This window comes from Arvicola amphibius, chromosome 15, assembly GCF_903992535.2.
Source record: "Arvicola amphibius chromosome 15, mArvAmp1.2, whole genome shotgun sequence".
Lineage (NCBI taxonomy): Eukaryota > Metazoa > Chordata > Mammalia > Rodentia > Cricetidae > Arvicola > Arvicola amphibius.
Window position 1 is genome coordinate 45,666,481 of NC_052061.1, and position 26,683 is coordinate 45,693,163.

The window sequence follows — 26,683 nt, forward strand, 5'->3', positions numbered from 1 at the left end:
TGCACACACACGCTCACGCCAGTATAGGTCATCCCGTTTCCTGTGTCCTACAAAGCAAAGCTGGCATCTTTTGGAAAGTCTTCAAAGAGCAAACAATAAGCCACCTCTTCCCGTCTCTCTCACTGTTCTTTATGTCAACTGCAAGCACAGGGAGCTGTGGTCATGCTCCCATTTACAGGCAAAGAAACTGAGGCTACATTCGGCTACCCCAGTCCTTTTCTTCATCTCTGGAACATGGGAACTTGTTCACGGGTCCCAGTGGTGGCTCAGGCCACTTCTGTCCCCACGCCTCCAGGGCCCAGCACAATGCCTGGCATTTAGTAAACCTTTGATAAGTGACTGGCAAAGGAGGAAGAGGAAATTTAATCAGGACATAAAACATATTCAAGAAACAGAGGCCCAGGAGTTGGGGTGTGGCTCTGTGGTAGAGAGTTTGCTGGTATGCATAAGACTCTGGGTTCCAGCCCCAGCAGTGGAGAGAGAGAGAGAGAGAGAGAGAGAGAGAGAGAGAGAGAGAGAGAGAGAGAGAGAGAGAGAGAGAGAGGAAGCAACAGAGGCTTACCAACCCCGGCAGGAATAACACAGATTACAGATAGGAAAGGCCCAGGGTGAACTGGTCATCAGTGTCTTTAACCTAAGCTAGATAGGAATCCTTTCTGAAAGAATAAAACAGGTTTTTTTCCCTCCAGTAGAATGTGTTTTCAAAAAAAAAAAAAAAAGTGAGTGATTGCGGGTTCTTTCTATTTCTTTGCTTTGGTTCATTTGAAACAAGGTCCACGCTGACCTTAGACTCTTGCCATCCTCCTGTCTCAGCCTCCTGAGTGCTGGGATTATAAGTAGGATCCACCATGCCTACATATCCAGGTTAATTCCCTTTGAACGACTCCCACCTTCCCCCGATTCTGGAGATTGGACCTAGGGCTTCGTGCATGCTAAGCCATCCTTCCTCTCCAGCCCAGAAACCTCAAGCTTCTGAGGCTGCTACTCATTTCCAGCATTTGAGGTCCCAGCGGGCCCCCCAGGAAGTGGACTAAAAGCACGGTGAGGCACTGGGGTGTGCACAGCGGCCCAGACTGATGCATTCCCATCCCGTTTCTTGCAGGTCTCCTGATGCTGGTCGGTTGGATGCAAGGCAAGCCCCTTCTCAGCATGTTCACTATCGGGGTCAGGTTCGTTGTCAAGGCTCCCAAGCCCCTCCCCCAGGAGAGCAGGTGGCATACTGCAAGGGCAGGCAGGGAGAAGGAGGCACTTCTTAACCCCAGCAAAGTGGGTCTCCAGTAGCATGTGGGAGGGGTGCACTGTATAGAACATAGGGTCTGCTTTTCATCCCTCATCACTGAGGGTTTGGATCTATGCAGCTGAGGGCCTGGGCCTCCACTGTGCCTCATGCACAGGCAGGGTGTGACCTTGTTATATGTGGCAAAATGCCTGAGGAAAGGAAGTAAGGGAGCAACAATGTATTTTGGTTCAAGGTTTCAGAGGCTTCCTCCCAAGGTCACCTGGCTCCTGTGGTAAGCAAGACAGGATGGCAGCAGAAAGCAGGGAGACATGTGGTACACCTGGTTCCCTCCTCTCCCCTTCATTCTTCCATCTGAGCCCTTCGGGATGGCACTGCCCACACACAGGGCGGCTCTTTCACACATGGCCAGAGGCACCACATACCAATCTCTTGATGGTTTCTCCATCCAATCAAGCGTACAGTCCAGACCACTCTAACTGGGACCAGGGAGTAGGTTGGTGATAGAGCAGGTACCTGGCATGCGCAAGGCCTTGGGTTCCATCCCTGCTCTGCCAAAGATCGGTACAGCGCTTCACCTTGATTATATCTGCTAGGACCTGGATGAACCATCCATCTCTCCGTCTCTCAGATGGGACCTCATGTAGCCCAGGCTGGCTTTAAACCTCTTATGTAGCCAAGGATGGCCCTGAAGTTCTGATCACCCTGCCTGTTGCTGGTTTACGCCTTGCTGGGAATTGAACCCAGGGTTTTGGGTTTCAAACTCCCAGGAGTGGGAGTCTGGATCTCTTGATGCTGGGACAAGAAACAGGAGCTCCTAGCTGGTTCTTGCTTAGTTTCACAGGGTCACACATGCTCTACCTTATAAGTGGGGAGACTGAGATCCAGGTTCCACCATTGCCCATGGCTGCAGAATCTAGGAGCGGAGGATAGACCCTGAACCACTCCTCATGGTGCCTCTAGGCAGGATAAGACCCTTCACTTGCTAAGATTCTGTTCACACCCTTGACAGCTGGCAACCGTCGGGCCACAAATATTGACTGAGGATTGCTGGACTATTTGTTACATCATCAAAGCACTGATTGAGCCACAGGGGGTGTTTCAGGCTGGTAGAGAAAGTGATTGTGAGCAATTTAAGTGTGGGTTAACAATGCAATTACAGCTTAGCGTCTGTGCTGTGCTGAGTACCCCATGGGAAGTGTTGGCTGTGAGAGAGACTGAGAGGGAACAGGGAGGGGTGTGGAACTGGGAAGGGAGTCAAGGATATTTTCTATGTGATATTGAAAGCAGGGTATTGAGAAAGGCCAGTTAAGAGAATAGCAGGAAGGGATCACCGGGCAGGAAGGAAGCAGCAAGCAGGTATAAAGGCCCTGGGTTAGGATAGTGCATAACAGACCAGCGCCACTAGGAAGACACCACTGACAGCTGATGCGGTCTCTAACAAGCTCCCAGAAGTACCAAGGTGCCTGTTCCAGGACATACTCTGTAACTGTAACTGGGATTAGAGCCTCCTCCAGCCAGGCCCCTGCACTAGCAGCACCAGAGGTGCAGGTCTCAACCCCCAACAGTGCCCTGATGTTGAAGCCATGGAGAGAGGCAGCAGAGGAGGATCCTTAAGGGTCTGCTGAAGACAGCAGAGCCCTCGGGGGTCAAGATGATGGAATACCACCCTCTACAGAAGGGTGCAGCCTGGCTGTAGAGAGTGTGGGACTTGCCTGGTGTGCACAGGGCGCTGGGCCTCATCCCCTCCACACCCTAAACACAAACAATTACTATTCTGTATTTTCTCTCATCTTAAAAGCCATCAGAAGTTGCAGGAGCCTAAAAAGGCATCATGCTTGAAGGGTAAAGAACAAAACCCCAGTGTCCCCATTGATCTGTCCCCACATGGCTCACGGTGCACCTGGGCAAGAACCCATTCCTTTCTCTGGGACATTGGATAGGCAAAACCTTCAGGCTTCTGTGATGGATTAGTCACCCCAAACCACCAAATCGGAAGGCAGAAATAGCAGACATGCCAACGAGAAAACTTTCCAAAATAAATAAAAGTAGAACGTTGTTCTAAAAACTTCACCTTAGGCCCTGGTGGCGGGAGTGTCATTTAAGATGATTCCAGGAACTCCCTATTCCTGACCACTCCTAACCTTTATTAGTTTGTGGATTAATTTTTTATTGTTATGAACATATCCAGGTGTGCGCACAGCGCCCATCCCTTGACATATGGGGGTGTCCCCCTCATAATCTAATGTAAATGTTTGCTTAGCTAGTCTGGCCAGCCCAGGCCATAAAACCAAGGAAGCTGGTTTCACTGTCACCATGGAAACGCCCCCACCCCTCACTCTAAGCTCCTTGACCAAATTCAGTAATCTTGTTTTATATAACTTGTCTCTGAATGGCCCATTGTCTCCAGGTGAAAGGTCACTATTTATATCCTCTCTCTCTATATCCTTTTCTTTTTTTTCTTCTTTTTTTTTTTTTTTTTTTTTTTTTTTTTTTTTTTTTTTGGTTTTTCGAGACAGGGTTTCTCTGCAGCTTTAGAGCCTGTCCTGGAGCTAGCTCTTGTAGACCAGGCTGGTCTCGAACTCACAGAGATCCGCCTGCCTCTGCCTCCCGAGTGCTGGGATTAAAGGCATGCGCCACCACCGCCCGGCTCTCTATCCTTTTCTGCTTTGTGTTTAAAAGACCAGGATCTGCCAGTGTCCTTCAGGCTGGCCTCAGGCTCGCTAATCGTGATCCCCTGACTCGACCTCCAGACCTCCAGAGTGTCAGGATTGCAGGTGTGAGTCACCACGCTGATCCGGGAGGCAACTTAGTCCGGTGTGATCAGAAACCCTGTGCTACAACACACACAGCACTGATTTTTTTTTTAACATTTGTTTGGGGGTCGGGGTGCACTTGTGGCAGTCAGGGAACAAACCGCAGGACTCAATTCCCTCCTTCCACCGTGTGGTTCCCCAGGATGGAACTCAGGCCGTCAGATCTTGGTGGCAGGTGTCCTTTATCACCTAAACCATTTCTCCAACCTCTCTTTTCCTTTCTCAGTGGGACACCAAATAGTGACAGCCTTCACCATTTAACACAGCAAGGTCCCCTGGGTGATGAGTGCCCTGTGAGCCCCTGCCAAGTTTCCTGACTTTTCACTAGCCTGAGCTGAGCGTTCCCTCTGCACCACCAAGAGTCGGGGGCTCATGATGTATTCCCGTCTGCCCCTTTAGCACCTCAGCCTGGGGGAGCACAGAAGGCAAAAAGCTGCCCTGCATCAATGTAGCCAGAAAGGGCTTTTAATCTGAACTCTGTTATATTTAATATTTTTGTTACCAAAATGACCTCTGGATGACAGCTTGCTCTGGGCAGGCCTGACCTGGCCATCACATGCTCAGCGTGGCTTGGACTGTCCCTCTCTTATCTCTTGTGTGGCTTCTCAGGTAACAGAGCTTGCCCTGTCACTTCCACACTCCAAGTAGTCCCTTTCTAGAAATTACTGTGGGTGGTTCCCTCTAAGTGAAAATACTTGAGAGTTTACTGTGTTTACAGGTCTCACATCCCCACCTTCACTCCAGGGCCAAACAAGGGGGCTGGGATGGTGGGTGTGGCTGGTCTCTCCCGAGATGGCAGCACTAGAGGGGGTGGTGATGAAATGAGCAAATATCAGATGTACTCTATTACAGAGGTGTGGGGAGGGGGAGGGGGAGGGGGAGGGGGTTTCACCGCTTTGGCTGCTTTGGTATCCACAGGACTAAAAGCTAAACCATTAGAAGGTGACAGCTAAAATTCAAGGGACCTGGCGATGAGTCTGCATTCCAAAACCTGCCGCTTCCTTTTCTCTTTCTTTCTTTCTTTCTTTCTTTCTTTCTTTCTTTCTTTCTTTCTTTCTCTCTCTCTCTCTCTCCCTCCCTCCCTCCCTCCCTTCCTTTCTTTCAGTTCTCTCCTATATTACATCTCGACCACAGTTTCCCCTTCTTCTAGTTCCCTGACTCTCTGAAATTGTCAAGCGCTTCCCTGGAAACTCTGTCCCTAATAAATGAGAATGTTTGTCAGGGAAAGGGACTTAACCGACACCAGTTCGCACTAAGATGTGACTGCCTGACGGACTGGAGAGGTCCAGGCTGGGGAGGTAGTTTACCAGGGAAGGGGTGGGACAGAAAGAGTGACGGAGACAAGTGCATCGTGGAATTAGAAATTGAGTAGACTGTCCGCCAGGGGCAAAGACAAGATTCACTAAGAAGAAAGCATCGTCAACCGATGCCAGTTGAGATGGACATCACCCTTTGGTGTACTAACTCTGGTTCGACTTTTTTCTACTCAGCTTGGCTGTGGCGGCCATCCCAGAGGGGCTGCCCATCGTTGTCATGGTGACGCTGGTCCTGGGGGTGCTGCGGATGGCCAAGAAGCGGGTCATTGTGAAGAAGCTGCCCATCGTGGAGACTCTGGGTGAGGCGTCCCCACTCCAGTGCAATCTGAGTCAGGTGGAGGTGTGGGGCTGGGATTGCTCACTCAGCAAGAGTGTTGCATGAGCCCCAGGCTTGGGGGTGATAACTCATCTCTATTAACCTATTCCCATGGTTCCAGGCTGCTGTAATGTCATCTGCTCTGACAAGACAGGCACTCTGACAGCCAACGAAATGACAGCGACCCAGCTTGTCACTTCCGATGGGTTCCATGCTGAGGTGAGCCTCGTACTATCTCACAGGGCGGGAGACCAAGGTGTACCCTGATAGCCCTTCTCCTACCCAGGGAGATCACGCAGATTCTCTTAGAGCAGCAAGGAAGAAATAAACACTTTGGAGGTCTGTCTGAGAAAGGATTGTGACCTTTAATTTGAGATGTCCTCTTTGATTCTTAATTATAATATTTATTTTTTATAGTTTTGTAGGATGGAGCCAAGGGTCTCCTCCAATGCTAGACAGGCACTATACTACTGAACCACACTCCCAACCCCTCATTAACAGCCAACCCTACTTTTGCGGTTCTGGGGATTGCCTGGCATGCTGGGTAAACCCTCTACCACTGAACTGTCTCTCCCAGCTCACTCTTCACTCTTATCTGGAGACAAGGCCTTACTCTGCATCCAGGCTGACTTTGAACTTGAGAGCTGCCTGCCTCGGCCTCTCCACTAAGCTAGGATTACAGGCTCGGGCCACTAGGCCCTGCTGCATTTGGGTTTTTGAAACAGGCTCACTCTGTAGCCTGGGCTGGACTGGAACTCATTATGTAGTCTAGGCTGTCCTGGAGATGGCTGTCAATCTTCTTGTCTCAGTTTCCCATATGCTGGGATTTCTAGGCATGAGTCACCATGCCCAGCTCGTTAAAAAAATTAAAAGCTACAGAAGTACTTGTCACCACCCATGACAAACTGACCCTGAGTCACTGTCTGTGCCTCTTTGTGTCTCACAAGGCACAATGGCATGCTCCCTTAACCAGCAATTTTGAGTCTGGGTGTTTTTCCACAGACCTTTCCAGAGCAAATAGGGGCCCACAGGTCATAGCCTTCTCTTGTCAATAGCGTTTCTTTTTTTAAAAAAAAATTATTTATTTATTATGTATACAATATTCTGTCTGTGTGTATGCCTGCAGGCCAGAAGAGGGCACCAAACCTCATTACAGATGGTTGTGAGCCACCATGTGGTTGCTGGGAAATGAACTCAGGACCTTCGGAAGAGCAGACAATGCTCTTAACCGCTGAGCCATCTCTCCAGCCCTCAATAACGTTTCTTTACTTTTTAAATATTTTTTTGAGATATTTGTTTATGTGTATGGCTATATCCCTGTGTGCTGGTACTATAGGCACATAGGTACAGTGCCCGTGGAGGCCAGAAGAGGGCGTTGAAGCCCCTGAAGCTGGTACTACAAGCAGTTTGGAGCCATCTAGTGGTGGTGCTGGGAACTGAACTTGGGTCCCTTACAAGACCAGTAAGCATGCCTATTAACCACAGAGCCAGCTCCCTGGCCCCTCAATGCCATTTTCTTGGCACATTGTCATCCTGGTTTATAAACATTCCACGGCTGGTTGCTTTTCAGCCCCGGGCTGCATTATCTTGATTGACAGGTTTATGAGCTGCAGAGGCCAGATATTTCCTCTTGGCTTAGGTGCGGCTTCTCCCAAGCTGTCTCCCTTTGCTCCTCAGCTTGTGCAGCAAGGCCTCCACCAGGACTGCTGGCAGCAGCTGGTCATAATGCACGCAGCCTCTACCGTCAGGGAGAGGTCCTGGGCGGCAGACAATCTGCGGGGTCATCCTAACGTATATGCTAATGGGGTGGGACTATAGGAGAGGGAACAGGCACCACCCAGGGTTTAGGGGTCAGGTCTCGATAACACCCTCAGTCTGCCCTATCCTTCCAGGTCAGTGGAGTCGGGTACAGTGGCGAAGGGGCCGTGTGTCTCCTCCCATCCAAGGAAGTGATCCAGGGATTCAGCAACATTTCGGTGGGGAAGCTGGTGGAGGTGAGTGTTGTGTCGCCATGGTGGGACAGTGTGCAGCCTGCCTGGGATGGAGGTGACTGACCGACTTCAGCAGTTAGGGCTGTCACAGCTGCGGACATCGCCCCAGCAGGATGGGAAGGAGGAGGGCGAAGGAAAGGCAGAGCTTGGCTGGGCTGGTGGGTGCGGATCTTCTTCCCACTGTGTGCCACTGTCACTGTTGGCAATGGCAGGCGTGGTTTCTCCTCCTCGTAAGCCATCTGCCCTTCCTGCATGGCGAGCGGCCTCCCGGAAGTCAGGGCCTCACCTCCAGGGGGACCCCGCTCTACTGCCTTCCCTCCCCTCAACCCCCTCAGAAACAAACTCAGAGAAGCCCCTGGATGGCTGAGATCAGCTCCAGGGTGGCGGGGAAGCGGCAGTCGCCCACGCTCTGTCAGGCTTCTAGATGTTTCTCCAAACTAGCCGTGTACTGCAGAACACTTCCCTAAAGCCTGTGGTTTAACTGATGCCTGCTTATCCTCCCATGCAGCCAGTGCCACTCTCCAGCCCCAGAGCACGGTGTCACCTAAGTGGAAATCCACTTGCTGTCATCACCACCCCACTACCCCACCTCAGACCCTGGTCCACCTGCACCTCATGCTCCCCTATGACCACTTCTGGGACCAACACTCCTCCTAAGCCATTTCCCAGCCTAGTGGGATGGGCCTGGCATCCCAGCTACTCAGGAGACCAAGGCAGGGGTACAAGTTCAAGGCCAGCCTGGGCAACTTAGCAAGCCCTATCTCAAAATGAAAAACAAGCCTGGGGTATGCAGTTCAGTGGTAGAGGGCTTGCCTAGCATGTGAGAGGCCTGGTTCAATGCCTGAAGATGGGGTGGGGGCAGGGGGTGACACATTTGTGTGTTTCTAAGACACCCATTTATTAGAAGGAAACTTGTTATCTGGCCCAGCTCTAAGGCCACGCCTGCAGTGCCCAACCTTTCATAGAGTGGGTGAGCCCAAGGCCCAGGGGCTGCTTCCTCATACTGACTGCAGATATTCCAACCCCCCTTCAGGCAGGCTGCATCGCCAACAATGCTGTCATCAGGAAGAACACTGTAATGGGACAGCCCACAGAAGGGGCCTTGATGGTGCTGGCCATGAAGGTAAGGGGTCATGTAGCGTCCATACTACTACGGGTACTGCGGTCCTGTAGTGCCTGTACTACGTGTACTATGGTACTACACCTGTAGGATACTCAGACAAGGGCCTGGAGATTGAAACATACACACACACACACACACACACACACAGAGAGAGAGAGACAGACAGAGACACTGGTCATCCTTGAAACAAGAACGCCAAGAATGCCAACTTTATTGTTGGCATTATATTGATGGCAGCTTATATAGTGCCTTCCCTGACCAATGGCCATGCCCTAGCTCTCAGGATCCTTCAGCTGCAAGCCACCAGAAGCCACTTCTCTGCCATCAGGGTCTCGTGCTCAGAGCAGCTGCAAGCACAGGAAAACAAGCTGTTTACTCCGGCAGGCAAAGAGTCATAGAAAATTCAGAGTCTGATGATGGTCTGCAGTCCTCAACAGGGTCAGAAGAGGACATCTGTGTCCTTCTCTGTGTGTCTCTACTTGTTCCCTTGAGACTGAACCTAAGCCAGGCTGGCAACCAGCAGGCCCCAACCGTCTTTCTGTTACCCACCCTGTCCTCCAACAGCACTGAGGGTACAGGCACACATAACCACTTGCTGGCCTAGAAGTTTTGGTTCCAAAGGGAGGAATCTTCCTGCCAGGAGGCACAGCAAACATTCTATTGACTGGGAGCTCAGACTTCCCCAGGGCCACTTTGGGTTTCTAGTGCCCTGAAGCAGACAGGCTAAGAAAGGAACAACAATGGTAATAGGATCCTGATTACCAAGAGGAAATTGGATTGCTTCTCCACAATGGAGGCGAGAATGATTACATCTGGAGTGCAGGGGATCCTGTATGGCATCTCTTGTTGCCACCATGTCTTGTGATTAAGGTCAGTGGGAAACTACAGCGTAATTCAGGCAGGATGACAGAGGGTACAGACCCATCAGGAATGAAGGTGTGGGTAACTCCTCCAGGGAGAGATCTGTTGAGGTGTTTGCTGAGGGTAAAGGGAATACAAAATGGGTAGTAGAGGAAAATAGTTACAAATGCCAGTTAAGGCCATGTGACCAATCACAGATTATAATAAATCTGTAGCCGGGCGGTGGTGGCGCACGCCTTTAATCCCAGCACTTGGGAGGCAGAGGCAGGCGGATCTCTGAGTTCGAGGCCAGCCTGGTCTACAAGAGCTAGTTCCAGGACAGGCTCTAGAAACTACAGGGAAACCCTGTCTCGAAAAAAAAAACTGTAATATATAATAAATATGTAATTATAATAAATAATATATAATTATAATTAAATATATTTGATAACTTAAATATACAATAAATTAAATATATTTAATTATAATTAAATACTATAAATAATAGGTGATTATAATAAATAATAAATCTATAATAAACATATAAAACAAGGATTATAATTGAATGTTCTGTCACAGTTTTTAAGAATGTTTGTGCATATATACACACATATTAAACAGATATTCATGTTTTCTTTCCTTTTTTTTCCATGTAATTATATTGATTCTATCAGCTCTGTTCCTTTAGAGAACCTTGATTAGTCTACACAGTTCTGGGGATTTGAACTCAGGTCCTCATGTTTGCGCAGCAAACCCTCTTACCTGCTAAGCCATCTCCCCAGCCCTAGACATCATCTTTGTGGTCTGCCTACCCCTCTTTCACACCACTTTCACAATATTATTAGAATGGAATCCAGGGCACCGTGGCTGCCTAAGCCAAACTCCAGCCCTTTTTACTTTGAGAAATCCCATTGCTGTGTGGCCCAGATCGGCCTTGAACTCACAATCCTGTCTCAGCCTCTGAGTAGCTATGATCACAGGCATGTGCCACCACACCCTGCTGGCCAATACATCTCCATGTTTTGTCAACTTCTCCTGGGGTGACACAAACAAATATCTATTCATCCAGATAGGGTACCCCTAAAAGAATCAATTCCTGGGGCTGGAGAGATGGCTCAGTGGTTAAGAGCACTGACTGCTTTTCCAGAGAACCCCGGTTCAATTCCCAGCACCCACATAGCAGCTCACAACTGTCTGAAGATCCAGTTGCAGGGGATCTGACACCTTCACACCAATGCACATAAAATAAAGTTAAAAAAAAAAAAAGAAAAAGAATCAATTGTACCCAAGCCCAGCTTGACGGGTGGATGACTATTGGGTTTGCTCAAAATAGTATGGTGACCCCAAACAGCTACATCACTACAGAGCCCAGCCCTAATCTGGTGTGCCCTCTGCAGGGGAACTTTTGCCTTCTGCATACTCTAGCATGTCCGCTGCTGCAGCCGAGAAGGGTTGAGGAGGTGAGGGTCTGATGCCCTCCCTGCTCCTCCTTCTGAGGGTTTCTTGGGAGGAGTCACAGCTTCTCAGATGGATGCTGATGGCTGTCCCTTCTCAGAGGACAGCCTTCCACAGCACAGCCACTCTTGGGCCACTGCTGGCGCTGCTGGCATAGCTGTGCTTTGAGAGGAATGGGGGGGGGACTCTTTCCAGACATGGTGGCACATACCTTTAATCCCAGCACTAGGGAAGCAGAGCTAGGCAGATCTCTGTAAGTACAAGGCCAGCCTGATCTACATAGCAAATCCCAGGCCAGGCAGGGTTACAAAGCAAGACCCTGTATCAAGAGGGGAGCAGGGTCCTCCGAGTCCCATGTTCACCAGAGTTCTGGGATTCCTTTCTCTCCCAAACGCTGCCTTTAATGCATGAGATGCCTGGCTAACATTGATTTGCTCATGGAAAACTAAGTTTGCCCTGAGTTTTAGTTTAGTGAGCAATAGGCCCCAAAGTCACCAAAGACCACACAGATGCTGGTCCTGCAGGCCCCAGGATGCACCTCCCCAGATGTCCTCATTCCTCAGAAGTTTCCAAAGGCAATGAGGCAAAGGCTTGGTTCTGGGTCAAGAGAAAAGAAAGGTTCCTGGGTGAGACATTTGAAAACAGTCAGCCTTCCTGTAGCTACTGCTAGGGGTTCTGTAGTTTGGATGCTGGTTTATACAGAATTTAGCTTAAAGCAGTGGTTCTCAACCTGTGGGTCACAACCCTTCAGAGGTGGGGATACAAATGACCTTTACACAGGGGTTACCTGAGACCATCAGAAAACATATTTACAATTTATAACCGTAGCAAAATCACAGTTATGAATTAGCAACGAAAAGAAGTTTATGATTGGAGGTCACCACAACAGGAAGAACTGTGTGAAAGGGTTGCAGCGTTAGGAAGGCTGGGAACCACGGGCATATAGCCTGGCTTGGGCTGACTCCCTGAAAACATCCCCTTATACCCTAGATGAACTTAGGTGACGCCAAAGATTCCTACACGCGGAGAAAGGAGATTCCCTTCAGCTCGGAGCAGAAGTGGATGGCCGTGAGGTGCAGCCCGAAGAATGAGGTGAGCTTGGCTGCTGTTAAGACAGTCTCACTGTAGTACCCAGGCTAGCCTGGAAGCCTCCTGCCTCAGCACTGAGAGCTGGGATGGCGGAGCACTCCTCCCTCCCTTACCAAAGTAAGGCACAAGCGCCTGGGGGATGAGGATGGCATGCCCAGCACCTTCTGAGAGCTTCCAGTGAGGTGACAGCCATGAACCTGGCATTCTGACCCCTGGTGCTCATAGTGGGGGCCCTGACCCAGCTGCACCTGCATCCCTGGAGATTAGCAATGCGGAGTTTCAGGCTCCTATTAACCTGCATTGGAAAGTCCAGGTGTGGACCGTGTGTTGCGGAGGTTCTGATACGGGCTCACGTGTGAGGCAATTGTCTATGCAGCAGGAAGCACCCAATGGCAGTGGAGTTTTTTTTTTTTTTTTTCCTTTTCTTTTCCAAGGATCGGGAAGACATTTACTTCATGAAGGGGGCCTTTGAGGAAGTGATTCATCACTGTAGCATGTACAACAACGGGGGCATCCCCCTGCCTCTGACGCCCCAACAGAAGTCCTGCTGGCTGCAGGAAGAGAAGAAGATGGGCTCGCTTGGCCTGCGGGGTTGGTACCATGGCCTCCTCCCTTGTCCACTGGGGCCTTGCGTTGGCCTGTGGTGTCACTGGGGTGCATGGGAACAGGATCCTAGGTGAATCTGCCACCGGCCAAAAAGTAGACAGGGGTGGACCGACAAGCAGCTCCCAACATGACACTTCACAGTTGAAGTGCCTAGTCACCCCTAGCCACCCAAGACACCCGCTAACCTAGGGGTGGCTTGTGTATGGAGGAGGTGCTGCTTGCCAGATTCTCTAGGGCATGTGAAGTTTGTGCTGTGCGCACTGATTTCAGGCACGATTTCATCCCATGCCTTCTGCCACCAACACCCAGGACTCTCAGATGAAGGGAGACGCTTCATTTTGGGCATCTGCAGCTTTCTCAGGGGCAGAGTCAGGGTCTTCCCCATCAGGCTGATGTTAAAGCTCTTGTGCCATTTGTCACCCCGTCACTTGTTGGAGAAAACATCTCAGAACACTCTGGAATACTTGTATTCCATGGGGACGGGGCTGGGAGAAGATCTGGGCTTATCCATGACCTCAACCTCCCGACTCTGAAGACAGCATGCACTGAGCTCATGGCATGCGAGGCTGTCCCAGATGCCTGTCTGCCATCTCCCAGGGGCTTCAGCTGGACCAGCAGCCTGTGTCCCATACCCCTCCCTCCTTATTCAGTGCACCTATGCTCCCCTGAGGGTCACAGCAGGGCTTGCTAGGACCACAGGTGGTCACCAGTCCCCAGAAACCTCTCCTTGTGTCTCCTACAGTGCTGGCCCTGGCATCTGGGCCCGAGCTGGGGAGACTGACGTTCCTGGGTCTTGTGGGCATCATCGACCCGCCGAGGGCTGGTGTGAAGGAAGCGGTCCAGGTCCTCTCCGAGTCTGGTGTGTCAGTGAAGATGGTGACAGGAGATGCCCTAGAGACAGCCTGGGCCATAGGTAACTGGGGTGAGGGGCCAGGAGTGGAGGGGCCTCATGCCCAACGGAGAGGGCTCTGAGCTGTGTCTAAATGGCTAAAGGGCTGTGTCTAAAGGGCTCCCTGCTTCAGCTCGTGTCTAAATGGGGGAAAGTCTGCATGTAAACTGAGGGCCTACTGTGTGTTTCAGAGCTTTTCAAGTGTAATCTCATCGCACAGGTGGCATCCCACACCTTGTAGGTCCAGTCTGACTTCCTCCATTGGCTGGGTATCTTTGACGAGGCATGGAGGCACTCCGCTCCTCGAGTCTGTTCATCAGCGGCAGGCCAGCAGGCCTCCTCTGCCTCCTCGTCAAGAGTTGTCATGTTGGCTTTGCCCAGTGCTGGGAGGTCACAGCCAGAGTCCCAAAGGTGCCAGTGATACTCCCCAGCAGTGTGGCCTCAGGGAAGCCGATTTTTGCGTAGTTTTATTATCATGGGCAAATACAGGCTCACCATGGTTACTAGACACTGACTGGAGATGGGTTTGTCACACACTGGGTGGGACAGGACCACAGTGGGGGTTCTGGGGGTGTTCCTCAGCCCTAACTCCTCCCCCAAAGGAAGAAACATCGGCCTATGCAATGAGAAGCTGAAAGCCATGTCTGGGGAGGAGGTGGAGGGCATGGAGCAGGACGCACTGGCTGCCCGAGTGAGGCAGGTGGGTTCTTCCGGGGGGCGGACCGGACAGGATGGAGAGGTCCTCCAGCTCTATGTCCGCGGATGACTCTTTGACTCCCTGTGCCAGGTGTCTATATTCTTCAGGACCAGCCCGAAGCACAAGGTTAAAATCATAAAGGTAACGGGGCCAAATGACCGGGGTGATTCAGAGTGGGGCCATTCAGGGTGGCAGACTCTCAGCTGGCCAAGTGACCGGGATCCAGGGGGGCAGGCTGCTAGGCACTTCACAGTAGGAACAGGAGTGGGTCTTCTTATGGGGTTGTGGGGAAGTTGGGGACCACAGACACTGGGACAGCCCTAGGAATTAGATAACGTAAAGAGAAAATATTCCCATGGCTCCTTTTTGACAACCAGAAACCAGTGAGTTCCAGAGCTTTCCCTACATCTGTACCTGGCAGTTTGCTGAGCTCTTTGGTGTTTTGGGAGCTATTTGAGGGGGTTCTGGGGTGTTTAGTTTTTAGTGATGAAGAATAAATGCCAACCACATATGGTGGCTCACAACTGTCATTCCAGTACTCACGAGGCTGAGGCAGGGGGATCATGAGTTCCAGGATAAGCCTGAGCTACACAAAAGACTCTGTTCCAAAAAAATGAACAAATTTTGTATATAGGAATATGGACGCATACAGGCCACAGTACATGTATGGAGGTCAGGTGACAACCTGTGGGGATCAGTTCTCTATTAACCATGTGACTATGAGTTAGGTCATCAAGATTGGTGGCAAGCTCCTTTACCTGTTGGGACATCTTGCCAGCCCAGAAATAGGCAACTTTTACAAATCACATCTGTTCTCCTAGCCAGGATGTCACAGCAGCCTGTGGGGCCAGGATGGTGGCTGCCACTTGCTTTGTAGATGGAGAAACTAAGGCTGAGCATTCAGGGCCATGCCCACCCTCAGGGCCACTGCGACAGAGCTACTGTGGGTAGGCCAGTTAACCCCAGAGTCCAGGGGAGGGGGCCCCCGTGGTACACCAGGCAGGGCATCAAGACAGTCTGAGAGTCCTCGGGCTACAGCCTCCATCACCTGCTCTTCCCAAAGGCACTGCAGGAGTCAGGGGCGATTGTGGCCATGACGGGGGATGGCGTGAATGATTCCGTTGCCCTCAAGTCCGCGGATATCGGGATCGCCATGGGACAGACGGGGACGGACGTCAGCAAAGAGGCTGCCAACATGATTCTGGTGGACGATGACTTCTCAACCATTATGTGAGCTGCTATCATCGGCATCCCCAGGATGTACTGTAGTGGATATAGCGGGGCTTTCTTGAGGTTCAGGGAACTCCCTGGAGAGAGCTGTATCCCAAGCTTATCACTGTAATGATAAGCACACTCCAAATGTATGGACCTTCTCAAAACAGGGTGCTGGGGCCATCCTGCTGTTCGTTACTGTGGGATATTAAGAAAGCCTAGAGTCACTTGACCAGCTAGTCATAAGGCACAGCTGTTAAAAATCATCTTTGGGGGCTGGCTCGGTTGGCATAGTGCTTGGCCTGCAAGCATGGAGAGTCGAGTTTGACACCGAGTTCACGTGAAAATGCAGGCAGGGTTGTACAGGCTGTTGATCCTATGGCTGTGGAGGAGACAGGCAGACCCAACCAACCTCACCCAATGGGTGAGCTCCAGGCCAGTGAGAGATCTTGTGTCAAAGGAAGAGGACAGCTTTCTTGGGGACGACACCAGGCTGTCCTCTGGTCCCCACATGTGTGCACACCTGCACAAATGAAAGTCCTAGTTGGAGGCCCAACAATTCAGGAGGCTGAGACAGGAGGATTAAAATTGCCTTTCTCTGGATTATTAATCTTTGTTTTGTTTTGAGAGACAGGGTTTCTCTGTGGCTTTGGAGCCTGTCCTGGAACTAGCTCCTGTAGACCAGGCTGGCCTCGAACTCACCAAGATCCACCTGCCTCTGCCTCCTGAGTGCTGGGATTAAAGGCATGCGCCACCACTGCCCGGCTCTGGATTTAATCTTAAATTATACTTAAGACTAATCTTAAGTAAATCATGTTACTTAGTGTATAGAAGAACATTTGGAAGCGTGTTTTTAATAGCAGAGGCACTGGCATTGCAACACTTCTCTGCCACTAAAAAGACTCTTCTGCAGCCCTAGGACCATGCCTGTAACCCTGGCACTGTGAGGGGGCAGAGACAGGAGGATCCCTGGGGCTTGCTGGTTGTCTGCTTTGCTCCAGACTCTGAAATACTGACTCAAAGGAGGAAGTCAGAGAGGCAACCGGACATCCAACGTGTCCTTATGGCCTCCACACGCATGTTCTGACACATAAACTACACAGGTACACAGAAGGACACCCTTTCTTGTTCTGCCCCCAGCGTGTGGAGCTTGGGTGTCTTCCACTCTGTGCTGAACCACAGGTAGATTGTACCCTCAGTATTCTGAGCACAGGCGGGGCCCCAGGCTCCAGCTGAAAGGGATCACACACAGGATTTGTACAAAAGGGGATGCCAATACCCCCTATCAGTGTGTCCCAGGTGTGCCAGCAAGGGTTCCCAGCACTGTTGCACGTAGGCTGGCCACACCATGTGGCTAAGTCCCCCACCCCCACCAGGACTTTCCTGACCACCTACGCTCTTGCCTCCCTTACAGGAGCGCGGTGGAGGAAGGCAAAGGCATCTTCTACAACATCAAGAACTTCGTCCGCTTCCAGCTGAGCACGTAAGCAGAGGCAGCCAGTCCTCGGTAGTGAGCGGGTGCCGCATCCGGTGTGCGCACTGAGGGGCTGCCTGTTGCCTTTGCCCGACAGGAGCATCGCAGCCCTGAGCCTCATCACCCTGTCCACCGTGTGCAACCTCCCCAGCCCCCTCAACGCCATGCAGATCCTGTGGGTGAACATCATCATGGATGGACCGCCAGCACAGAGGTGAGGAAGCAGGCTAAAGGCAGGACCACGTGAGCTTTCTCTTGAAAAGGAATCTGGTAGCCTCATCCTTGGGCATCTGCCCATGCTTTTCCCTAAAAGGGAAAGTATCGTTTTGATTGATTAGATCCATCCTTACTGTGGTTGGTTATTATGGACTTGATGCCCCTCGACCCTTAGGATGGTGCTTGCATGTTATAGATGCTCATGAATGCATCAGTGACACAGGAGACCTGTGTGCCCAGCAGCCTTGGCTGCTTGCACAAGGAGGTATCATTCCAAATGCGGCTGCTGTTCCTGTTAGCATTGCTGTAATCATCAGCTGTGGTACGCAGAGAGGAAAGCCCAGAGCCTAGCGAGGGCTGCCACTTCCACAAGCCTCCCTGTGTGTGTGAGAGAGAGAGCGCAGGTGAGGTAGCTCCCAGGTCTCCACCCCATGTGCAACTGGGCCTCCTGATGTTCCTGAGTGATAAATGGGCATCTGACACAGTAGACCCCAGACTGGGTCCTGTTTCTCCAGGCCCCACTTAGGACCCCTCATGGTAGAGAGAACTACATGGGGGTTAGAAGGACATGACATGAGGAAGGCCAAAGCCCAGTGTTGGCCCTTGCTAGGTGCTCTGGCTTCTTTGCTTCTAGATTTTTGGAGACAGATGGGAAGAGAGCTATGGCTAACAGTAGGAAAGTTGCTTGGGGGACAATCATCAAAGCTGAGGCAAGAGTCTCAGGAGTCCCTTTTTAATTTTTTTTGTTGTTGTTTTTTGTTTTTTGAGGCAGGCTCTCCCTCTTTCATTCAGGCAGGCTTAGGGATTCACTATATAACCCAGGCTGGCCTTGAACTCAGAGTCTCCTGCCTCAGCCTCCGGAAAGCTGGGATTGCAAGTGTGTGCCACCTAGCCCGGCTTCCAGTGACCTCTGCTATTTCAAAACATCACTTGCCTTGTCCTGCACAGCCTGGGGGTGGAGCCTGTGGACAGAGATGCCCTGAGGAGGCCTCCGAGGAGCATGGGGGACAGCATCCTGAACAGAGCCTTGATCCTGAAGATCCTCATGTCAGCTGCTGTCATCATAGGAGGGACCCTCTTTATTTTCTGGAGAGAGGTGAGCAAGGCAGGCATTGGCTCGCTTGGGATCAGTTGGGAGCCCTGTGCAGGGCTGGGTGCTCTCTCCAAGGGAGACAGACAGACACACACAGAGAGGAGAGCCTGGCGCTATCAGAGGCCAGAGAGTATGGTAGGGGGAAATGCCTGGGGGAGGTACGGAGAAGTTTTGTGGGTCAAGAATTGGGGCCAGAGCACAGACAGCTGGAGTCTTGAGTGGGGGCAGGCATTTCTATTGTCACAAGGAAACTACAGGATCCCCTTATGCTCTGAGACTATCTCAGCACAGGTCAGTTTTTAAGGCTCATTGGGCCAGGGAGCCTCGGACATGGTTGTATATGGTTATATACGGGGCCAAGATGAGAAATTGGGTGGGGATCCCCATTGTGTTTAGACATGGCCTCCAGGGCATCCAGATGAGAGTTTGGTTCTAGAAACCTGCCTGGCTGACAGGAGGAGGGGTGTACATGGGACTGAGCTGTGTTTCAACCTGATGAGGTTTTACCAGGTGGGGAGGCAGAAGTTGAGGCAAAAACTGTCTGACACTTGCACCCACAAATCCATCTCACGGGGTCTCCAGCCAGACCTGGCTGACATGGCTTAGGCCTCAACAGACATCCTTACCAAACACACTGTCTTTGGGACCAGTCGCCCCATACTCCTCACAGAACATGGGCTCTGATCTGGGGGTTTGTGTAGTGGCATGACCTGTTAGGGTGTTACCCCCTAGGACAGTCTTCCTGATGCTGCGACCCTTTAATTAAGTTCTTCACGGTGTGGTCCCCAACCATAAATTATTTTCGTTGCTACTTCATAACTGTAATTTTGCTACTTTCACGAATCCTAATATAAATGTGTTTCCCAATGGTCTTAGGTGACCCCTGTGAAAGGGTCAGGTACCCCAGAGGGGTCTCAACCCACATTTTGAATACTGTTGCCCTCGGAGATGTCTTTCCCTTCTCTGCTACCTTATGGCTGTGTTGGCAGCCAACACTCCTGATAGAAGACGGGGTGGGAGTCCCCTGGGGACAGCGCAGACACACAGCACAGAATCAGCTTCTAAGTCCAACTTTGGGACTGGGCTGATGAGCAATCCTTAGGCAGCATCCACAGGCCATCCCTGCCACACGACTGTACCCCTCAGCTCTAAGGTAGGAAGCTTTCCCTCTCTGCCTTGAGCACACCTGTGTGTGATTCCAGATCCCAGAGAACGGGACTAGCACCCCGCGCACCACCACCATGGCCTTCACCTGCTTCGTGTTTTTCGACCTCTTCAATGCCCTAAGTTGTCGTTCTCAGGTGAGCAGGGCTTAACCCCGCCCCAAGTCCCACGCCCCACCCCCATAGACCCACAATGGGGGGAGTGGCTATGGATGGCGGCAATGTTACACTGCCTCTCACACTCTCGGCAAAGTTTTGGGGAGATGGGTTCTGGGATCAGACTTCATGTCCCCTCAGCACTTGCCATTCTGTCTAGGTGCCAACTTGGGGGGGGGGGGACACAGCATGCACGGTGTCCCAGGGGCACAGGTGATAAACCCGCTCATGCCTCTCCTCCCCACAGACCAAGCTGATATTTGAGATTGGCTTTTTCCGGAACCGTATGTTCCTGTTCTCGGTCCTTGGGTCCCTTCTCGGGCAGCTGGCTGTGATCTATGCCCCGCCCCTGCAGAAGGTCTTCCAGACAGAAAACCTGAGAGCTCTCGGTGAGTGACAGGATCAGGAACAAGTGGGTACCCCGCCCACTGGGGTGGAGCTGCTGCGGGGGGGGGGGGGGGGGGGACACAGAGTGGGAGCTTCAAGGCCATTCTGGAAAGACAGTTTGGTCCCCAGCATCTGCTCTATGTCACATAGGGAAGGAAGGTGACGTGCAGACTCTACAGGGAACGCAAATGAAGCCCAGAAAGAGGCCCCTAGGGCTAAGACTGGGTGGCAGCATCCTGAACCTCAGGACACATATATCTGAGATGGCCATCAGGCAGTTCTTGCTGAAAGGGACATCTGAGATGCCTAAAGGCCACTGTATGCATGCCCTGCTCTGGAGCCCAGGATGCTCCCACAGCCAAAGAGAAGTGGGGACAGGTCCTGCAGAAGAACTAGCCCGAGCACAGCAGTTGCAGGTTCCCTACCTTTCCTTCTGTCGCCTCCACCCAGGGGTGGAGGACAGAGGGTCAGCTCCCAGATCCAGGACAGAGCAGGCCATTGCTCCAGCACAGCTCACTACAGACCCGAAATGGTCACCTGGGTATGTAAATATGCAGAAGGAGCACTTGAGACCTGGATAAAGCCAGGCACCCCTCCGTGTGATCTAAAATCGGCGTCCCTGCAGGGTCCCCATGAGTGCCCCAGGGGAACAAGCAAAGAAAAGGGAGACAGGACAGCACAAGGCCCCAGTCTGATCCTCAGAATGCATGCCCCAGTATTGCTTGGGAGGCAGAGGAGGATTTCAGAGGCTCCAGGCTCAGGGAGAGAGCTGTCTCAAAAAAAGGTGGGGAGCAGAAAATTACACCCAGTGTCAATCCCCGACCTCTGCCTGCATGTTCCTGCAAACCTGCACACAAAGAAGACCCTTGGGCTGGGGCTGAAGCTCCATTAATAGAGTGTTTGCTTGGCACACACAAAGCCCTGGGTCCATCCCCAGCATCAAATAACCTAGGCATGCCTGTAATCCCAATAGTGGCACTGGAGAGGTACAGCCAGCCAGAAGGACCAGGAGCACAATATCGCCCTTAGCTGTGTAGTAAGTTTGAGGCTAACCTGAACTACCTGAGACCCTATCTCAGGAAGACAAGGAAACAGCCTCCCCTAAGCAAGTTTCTAAGCAGCCTTTTTCCATGGTAGGGAAGAATGTCGGCTTGCCAAAACCGAGGTGACTTATTTGGGCATCCAGTGTCACAGAAGGACCCTGGCCTCGTCAGGTGGCCAACCCCTCCCCCTCAGCCCCCACAAGTCTGTTGGGTTGAGGAGAAGGGCAGAGAACATGGAGGGAGACGTGGCAGGCGGCCACTGCCAACTAAGCCTCTCTCCCCACAGACCTGCTGCTGCTAGCGGGCCTGGCCTCGTCCGTCTTTGTTCTGTCAGAGCTGCTGAAGCTGTGTGAGAAGTTCTGCTCTGGAGCCAGGGCCACCCAGATGCTCTCAGAGGCCGTGTAGAGGAACCACTGTGTCAACAGCCCCGAGTGACCTGCGTCTGTCCCGACCCTTCAGCCCTGTCCACTCCAAGAGGCGGATTTTAGGACCACACAGCACCAGGACCCTGTCTCCACATGTCCTCCTGACCTGCTGGGATGCACAGGACAGGACGGAGCTTACTAAGACCGGGCACTATTTATTAAACCACCGTGTTTTTTATTTAACCTGTCTCTCTGCGCTTGAGCAATGCAACTTCACGTGATGGCACAAGAGCTTCACAGCGACCAGAAACATGACCACTCTGCCCACAGCCATCCCCTTCGAGGCCTTGCTTCTTCATCTAAGATGAGGGCTTAGGGGCAGCTCTGTAAAGAGCTATGCCTCATGATTTGGGGTTCGAGCCCCAGTATTAAAAAAAAACCCACAAGTATGATTTATGTAAAATCTAATTAAAAACAAACAAAGCCAAGGCAGTGCCACTGAGAGGGGATAGGGCATTAGTCATTAAAAAAGCCAAAACTCCCTATGTTTGCCGTGATGAAACACACGGTTGCCTAGTGTTTACAAAGCTCTCATCCCGTGGATGCCAAAATAAAACCCTAACGGTTTTTCAGAATTCCACATCCACTCCTAACAGGGACCCCTCATAAACACTGACACACGTGAAGTTCCCTCCCCCGGAAGAACAAAACAAAAGCAGATACCTCAAAGCACATGCTGGAATCCTGCTTCATGGAGAAAGACCAGAGCTCCATGAGGAAGAGGAGGGCGTGGTGGAGGTGCTGGAGTCACAGAGCTGGGCACACGTCTGACATGCCAGCTACACGGGAGGCTGAGGCAAGAGGATTACAGCTGAAGGCCAGCTTGGGCAACTCAGTGGGACTCGTGATCCCTCTGCCTCTGAGGAAAAGGGCTGGGGCTTGGCACAGAGTGTCTGCCTGGCATGGATGAAGTCCTGGGCTCAGTCCCACACTGAAAACCATGAAGGAATCAAATGTATAATAAAGCCATTGGGGGAGCAATGCCTGCACGCTCAGGACAGCCTAGAGATGAACAAAAAGGATTATGGAGGTTGCCAGAGGGAGCTGGGACCTGCAGCGCAGCATCGCTCTCTGGCAGCGTGGGCTCTCCAGTCCCACCGCACTCCCCTCTCAAGAGGTGAAGCCTCTTCTGTCTCAAGACGCTGGACAGGTGATTCTGAGACACTCATAGCTGAGGGTCATGATGCAAAGGAATTCAGCAAGCATCAGGGACAAATCTCATAACACATGTGCGTTCAAGTATGCTAACAGACATATATCACACGTGCACAAGTGCATCTGCACATAGCCTTATGTCACACAATGTGAACCTGCACACAAGCATATGCTACATACATACACATGTGCACCTGCACAGAGACATATAACCCAGGCATGTGTGCACCTTCATACAGGCATACATCATACACACACATGTACTTGACACAGACCTAAGTCACATACGCATGTGCACCTGCACACAGGTATATCACACACACATGAACACCTGCACACAGGCATACATCACACACATGTGCTCCTGAACAAGGACATACATCACACACAAATCATACCTGTACATATACATGCATGTGCACACATGTGTATCTCACACATGCACATGTGCACCTACACACATGCAAAGAGGCATGTGTGCCCGTACCTGTACACGCCACACAGTATCCTCATGTCAGCTCCTGTATTTACTCATTTCATGCCAGTCTCTGGATATAGCTCAGTCTTCTGTCAGGGGCAGGTGCTGAGCATCTGTGAGGTGAGCGTTTGTCTTTTACAGAGTCGAGTGGATATTTTCTCAGCCAGTGCTTAATGAACACAGCAGGCTCTTGAATCTACCTCTAAGCTCAGCCCCAGCCATCTGACTTTTTAGAAGTGGTCACCACTGAAGAGAAAAGAGGGCAAAACATATGAGGCTGTCAGGGACGGTGGGAGTTACAGCAGGTGACAACTAGTGTTCAGATGTCAGCCCACCAGAGAAATGGTCCCTCTGATGGAGGATAATTCTGCCCGGGCAAAGCCCACAGAACCATCGACGCTGGAAACTCTTGCTCGCATTTGCTGAAACAGCCATGATATCTCCCCAGGGCCATGCATTTTCATGTAATGTGTTTATGTAATCTCATGATTACATCTCAATCTTTTTTTTTTTTTTTTTTTTTTTTTTGTTTTTTTTTTTTTTTTTTTTGTTTTTCGAGACAGGGTTTCTCTGCAGCTTTAGAGCCTGTCCTGGAGCTAGCTCTTGTAGATCAGGCTGGTCTCGAACTCACAGAGATCTGCCTGCCTCTGCCTCCCTCCCGAGTGCTGGGATTAAAGGCGTGCGCCACCACCGCCCGGCTTACATCTCAATCTTATGGGCACACATAGTTGTGGATGGTCAGGAAGATGACTTCTCTCTACACTATGTTCTCCACATTATGGTGAGAGACTTAGAAGCCTGTTCTCCATCATCAGTCTTACTGACAGAGAAAGTTGGCCAGACATGTGTCCTTCTGGCCAGGTCACAGGTAGAACCTTTTACTTATGAAGTTGCATGTGTCTAGCCTTGTAGGATCTAAGAGGAATTACAGGGAACTAGGGCGGTACTGCAGGGGTCTGGCCTTGTAATATCACAGTCCTTCAAGAGATCAACAGCACCTATGTTGCCCTAAGCTTCCTTCACTATCACCTCCCTGTTCTGATTCAAAATAACAATTAACACTCTGTACCAGTTTTTGATGCAAGATTTTGGATTCAGTAGACTGTTTTTGTGACCTGAGATTCAAGTGATAGGAAAGGCCACTGTGTCCAGATGTTATTAATCACACTTAAATGTAAAATAGTACACGTAGCCTTTGCCTCTTCCTTTGATCTCTCATTGGTTTAGTCTCTTCCTTTTGTAACCTTTGTTGCTGTCCCTTTAAGAGATGGCTAGTCCCACCTCGCAGCTGTGGTTGGCTGCAAACCAGGTGACAAGTTTTGCTGCAAACTAGGTGATAAGAATGTCTGTATCCTTGTAGTTTTTTTTTAAATTAATGAGTTGCTAACGAATGGATATATATATATATATATATATATATATATATATATACATATACACATACATGCTTGGGAATGTGTTAACAGCAGAGGAGTAAAGACTGGAAGAATATGTGGAATGTAGGGAGTAAGAATATGAATGCAGAACAATGAATGCTAGAGCTAAGAAACTGTAGACATCTAGGACAAGAGAATCAGAACTAAAGAGAAAAATAAAGAAAATGACCCTCAGACATTGTGTGAAGTTATTATAGAAATCTTCCAATGCCCACTCTTAAGAAGCATTTCTCTGAGGGACCCTGGGTAGGGGCTGGGAGCTGGTCTCTTGGCCTTTGCATGAGACCATTCCAAAATACAGGAGGGGAGAGAACTCTTGCTGGACCTTCTCCTGCAAAACTCATCTTTTAATTCATTCGTTCATACTGTATTTATTTATTTTTTTTTTTGAGACAAGGTTTCTCTGTGTAGCTTTGGTTGTCCTGGAACTCATTCTGTAAACCAGGCTGGTCTCGAACTCACTGAGCTTAAGTAGAGGAAAGGCATAACACAAGGGGTATCGGAGCTCAGGAGATGGCTCAGGGGAAAAAAGTGGAGCCGAGAAAGCCCAATAACCCTGGTCCAACCCCTGGAACCCACCTAAAAACTCTGCTACAGGAGTGCGCATCTGTGACCCCCAACGACCCTAAGCAGGACGTGCAGCAGGGACAGGACAACCTCCCAGGATCTCATGGCCAGGTGGCCTGGAGTGGTCAGCAAGGCAGCAGACATAAAAGACCCTCATTGTCATGGTGGGAGGCAAGGACCAACTCCTCAAATTGTCCTCTGACCACCATACTCAAATAACTGATTTCAAACCAATCAAAAATTTTAAGAAGGCATTAGAGGCCGGGCGGTGGTGCACAACTTTAATCCCAGCACTTGGGAGGAAAGGTAGGCAGATCTCTCTGAGTGTGAGGCCAGCCTGGTGTACAAGAGCTAGTTCCAGGACAGCTAGGGCTGTTACACAGAGAAACCCTGTCTCAAGGAACAGAGAGAGAGAGAGAGAGAGAGAGAGAGAGAGAGAGAGAGAGAGAACGAACGATAAGGCTGTCCACCGTGACTTGTTGATGAGTAGGCACTCGGTATGTTACAGGAGTAAATGAGGTCCAGAGTTGTGTCATACCTCAGCCAGGCATCAGGCATGGTGGGGCACAGGTAGGGGGATCATGACTCCAAGGCTAGCCTAGACTACACAGGAGACCCTGCATCCAAAAGCCAAGGGCTGGGGACACAGCACAGCAGGGCATGCTTGCCTAGCATGCTCCAAGTCCTGGGTTGCATCCCACAGCATTACCAAAAGGAATGAAAGGAAGCAAAGGCATCTTTTAAACCAACTAGTCACTCAGTTCATCCTAGAGACACAATGACAGACACATAATGGTTGCTATGGCAACAAGAAGCCTCCAGTAAAGATGCTGGCCTGCCTCAGTGGAGCCTCTGCACAGCTGACAGAAACAGCAGGAAAGGAGATGCAGAAACCCTGAGTGACCCACACACACTGGAAAACATACCATGTCCAAACACAGCTGTGTCCAGTGTGCAGAGGGTGGCCTCCAGAGGAACCCAAGGGAGAACGGGGCATCCCTTCCCAGAGCTGTCCTCTCTCCCATCTCCATTCTTCCAGCACTTCACTCAAGCACACATTCTAACAACAGCCATGCTTGCAGCTGGCCCATATTTCTTACCTCTTCCTTCTAGCACTTTCTGGGCTTGGATTGGGCTCCCAGGAGGTCTCCGGCGCTCACAGCTGAATGCTTGCTCCAGTTTCACCAAAGACCACACTCCTTATTCGGAAGCAATGAGAAGTTCCTTGGGGCCCGGCTGACACCCCACACACATTCTGTACCCTGAGAGGACTGCCAGGCCCTCCTGTCTTTAGGGTGCTGTTTTGAGAAGCAGGATCCCATCCGTGGTTTGAGCTCTTGTCAGCACAGAGCTCAGAAAGCATAAGGGCCGTGGTGTCATGACCTCCCAATGGGTCACACCAAGCCATGGGTACCACAGGTCTGCGACCAACAAGAGACAGAACTATGTTTTTATTTAAAAAAAAAAAAAAAAAAAAAAAAAAAAAACCACTCCAGGGCTGGA

The 26,683-nt window shown here is 50.9% G+C and overlaps 1 protein-coding gene across 1 annotated transcript in view; it reads left to right on the forward strand.

Moving 5' to 3' along the window:
• Positions 1 to 21,524, forward strand: part of Atp2c2 (ATPase secretory pathway Ca2+ transporting 2) — a 57,646-nt gene extending 36,122 nt beyond the window's left edge. The window contains exons 11-27 of the mRNA XM_038312839.1: positions 1,103 to 1,169; positions 5,544 to 5,668; positions 5,807 to 5,904; positions 7,578 to 7,679; positions 8,710 to 8,799; positions 12,085 to 12,186; positions 12,618 to 12,774; positions 13,532 to 13,702; positions 14,281 to 14,378; positions 14,466 to 14,516; positions 15,439 to 15,605; positions 17,002 to 17,070; positions 17,159 to 17,275; positions 18,226 to 18,373; positions 19,573 to 19,671; positions 19,937 to 20,078; positions 21,406 to 21,524. Of these exons, the coding sequence (XP_038168767.1) occupies positions 1,103 to 1,169; positions 5,544 to 5,668; positions 5,807 to 5,904; positions 7,578 to 7,679; positions 8,710 to 8,799; positions 12,085 to 12,186; positions 12,618 to 12,774; positions 13,532 to 13,702; positions 14,281 to 14,378; positions 14,466 to 14,516; positions 15,439 to 15,605; positions 17,002 to 17,070; positions 17,159 to 17,275; positions 18,226 to 18,373; positions 19,573 to 19,671; positions 19,937 to 20,078; positions 21,406 to 21,524 (1,922 nt within the window). The remainder of the gene's footprint in view (positions 1 to 1,102; positions 1,170 to 5,543; positions 5,669 to 5,806; positions 5,905 to 7,577; positions 7,680 to 8,709; positions 8,800 to 12,084; positions 12,187 to 12,617; positions 12,775 to 13,531; positions 13,703 to 14,280; positions 14,379 to 14,465; positions 14,517 to 15,438; positions 15,606 to 17,001; positions 17,071 to 17,158; positions 17,276 to 18,225; positions 18,374 to 19,572; positions 19,672 to 19,936; positions 20,079 to 21,405) is intronic.
• The last annotated feature ends 5,159 nt before the right edge of the window (positions 21,525 to 26,683 follow it).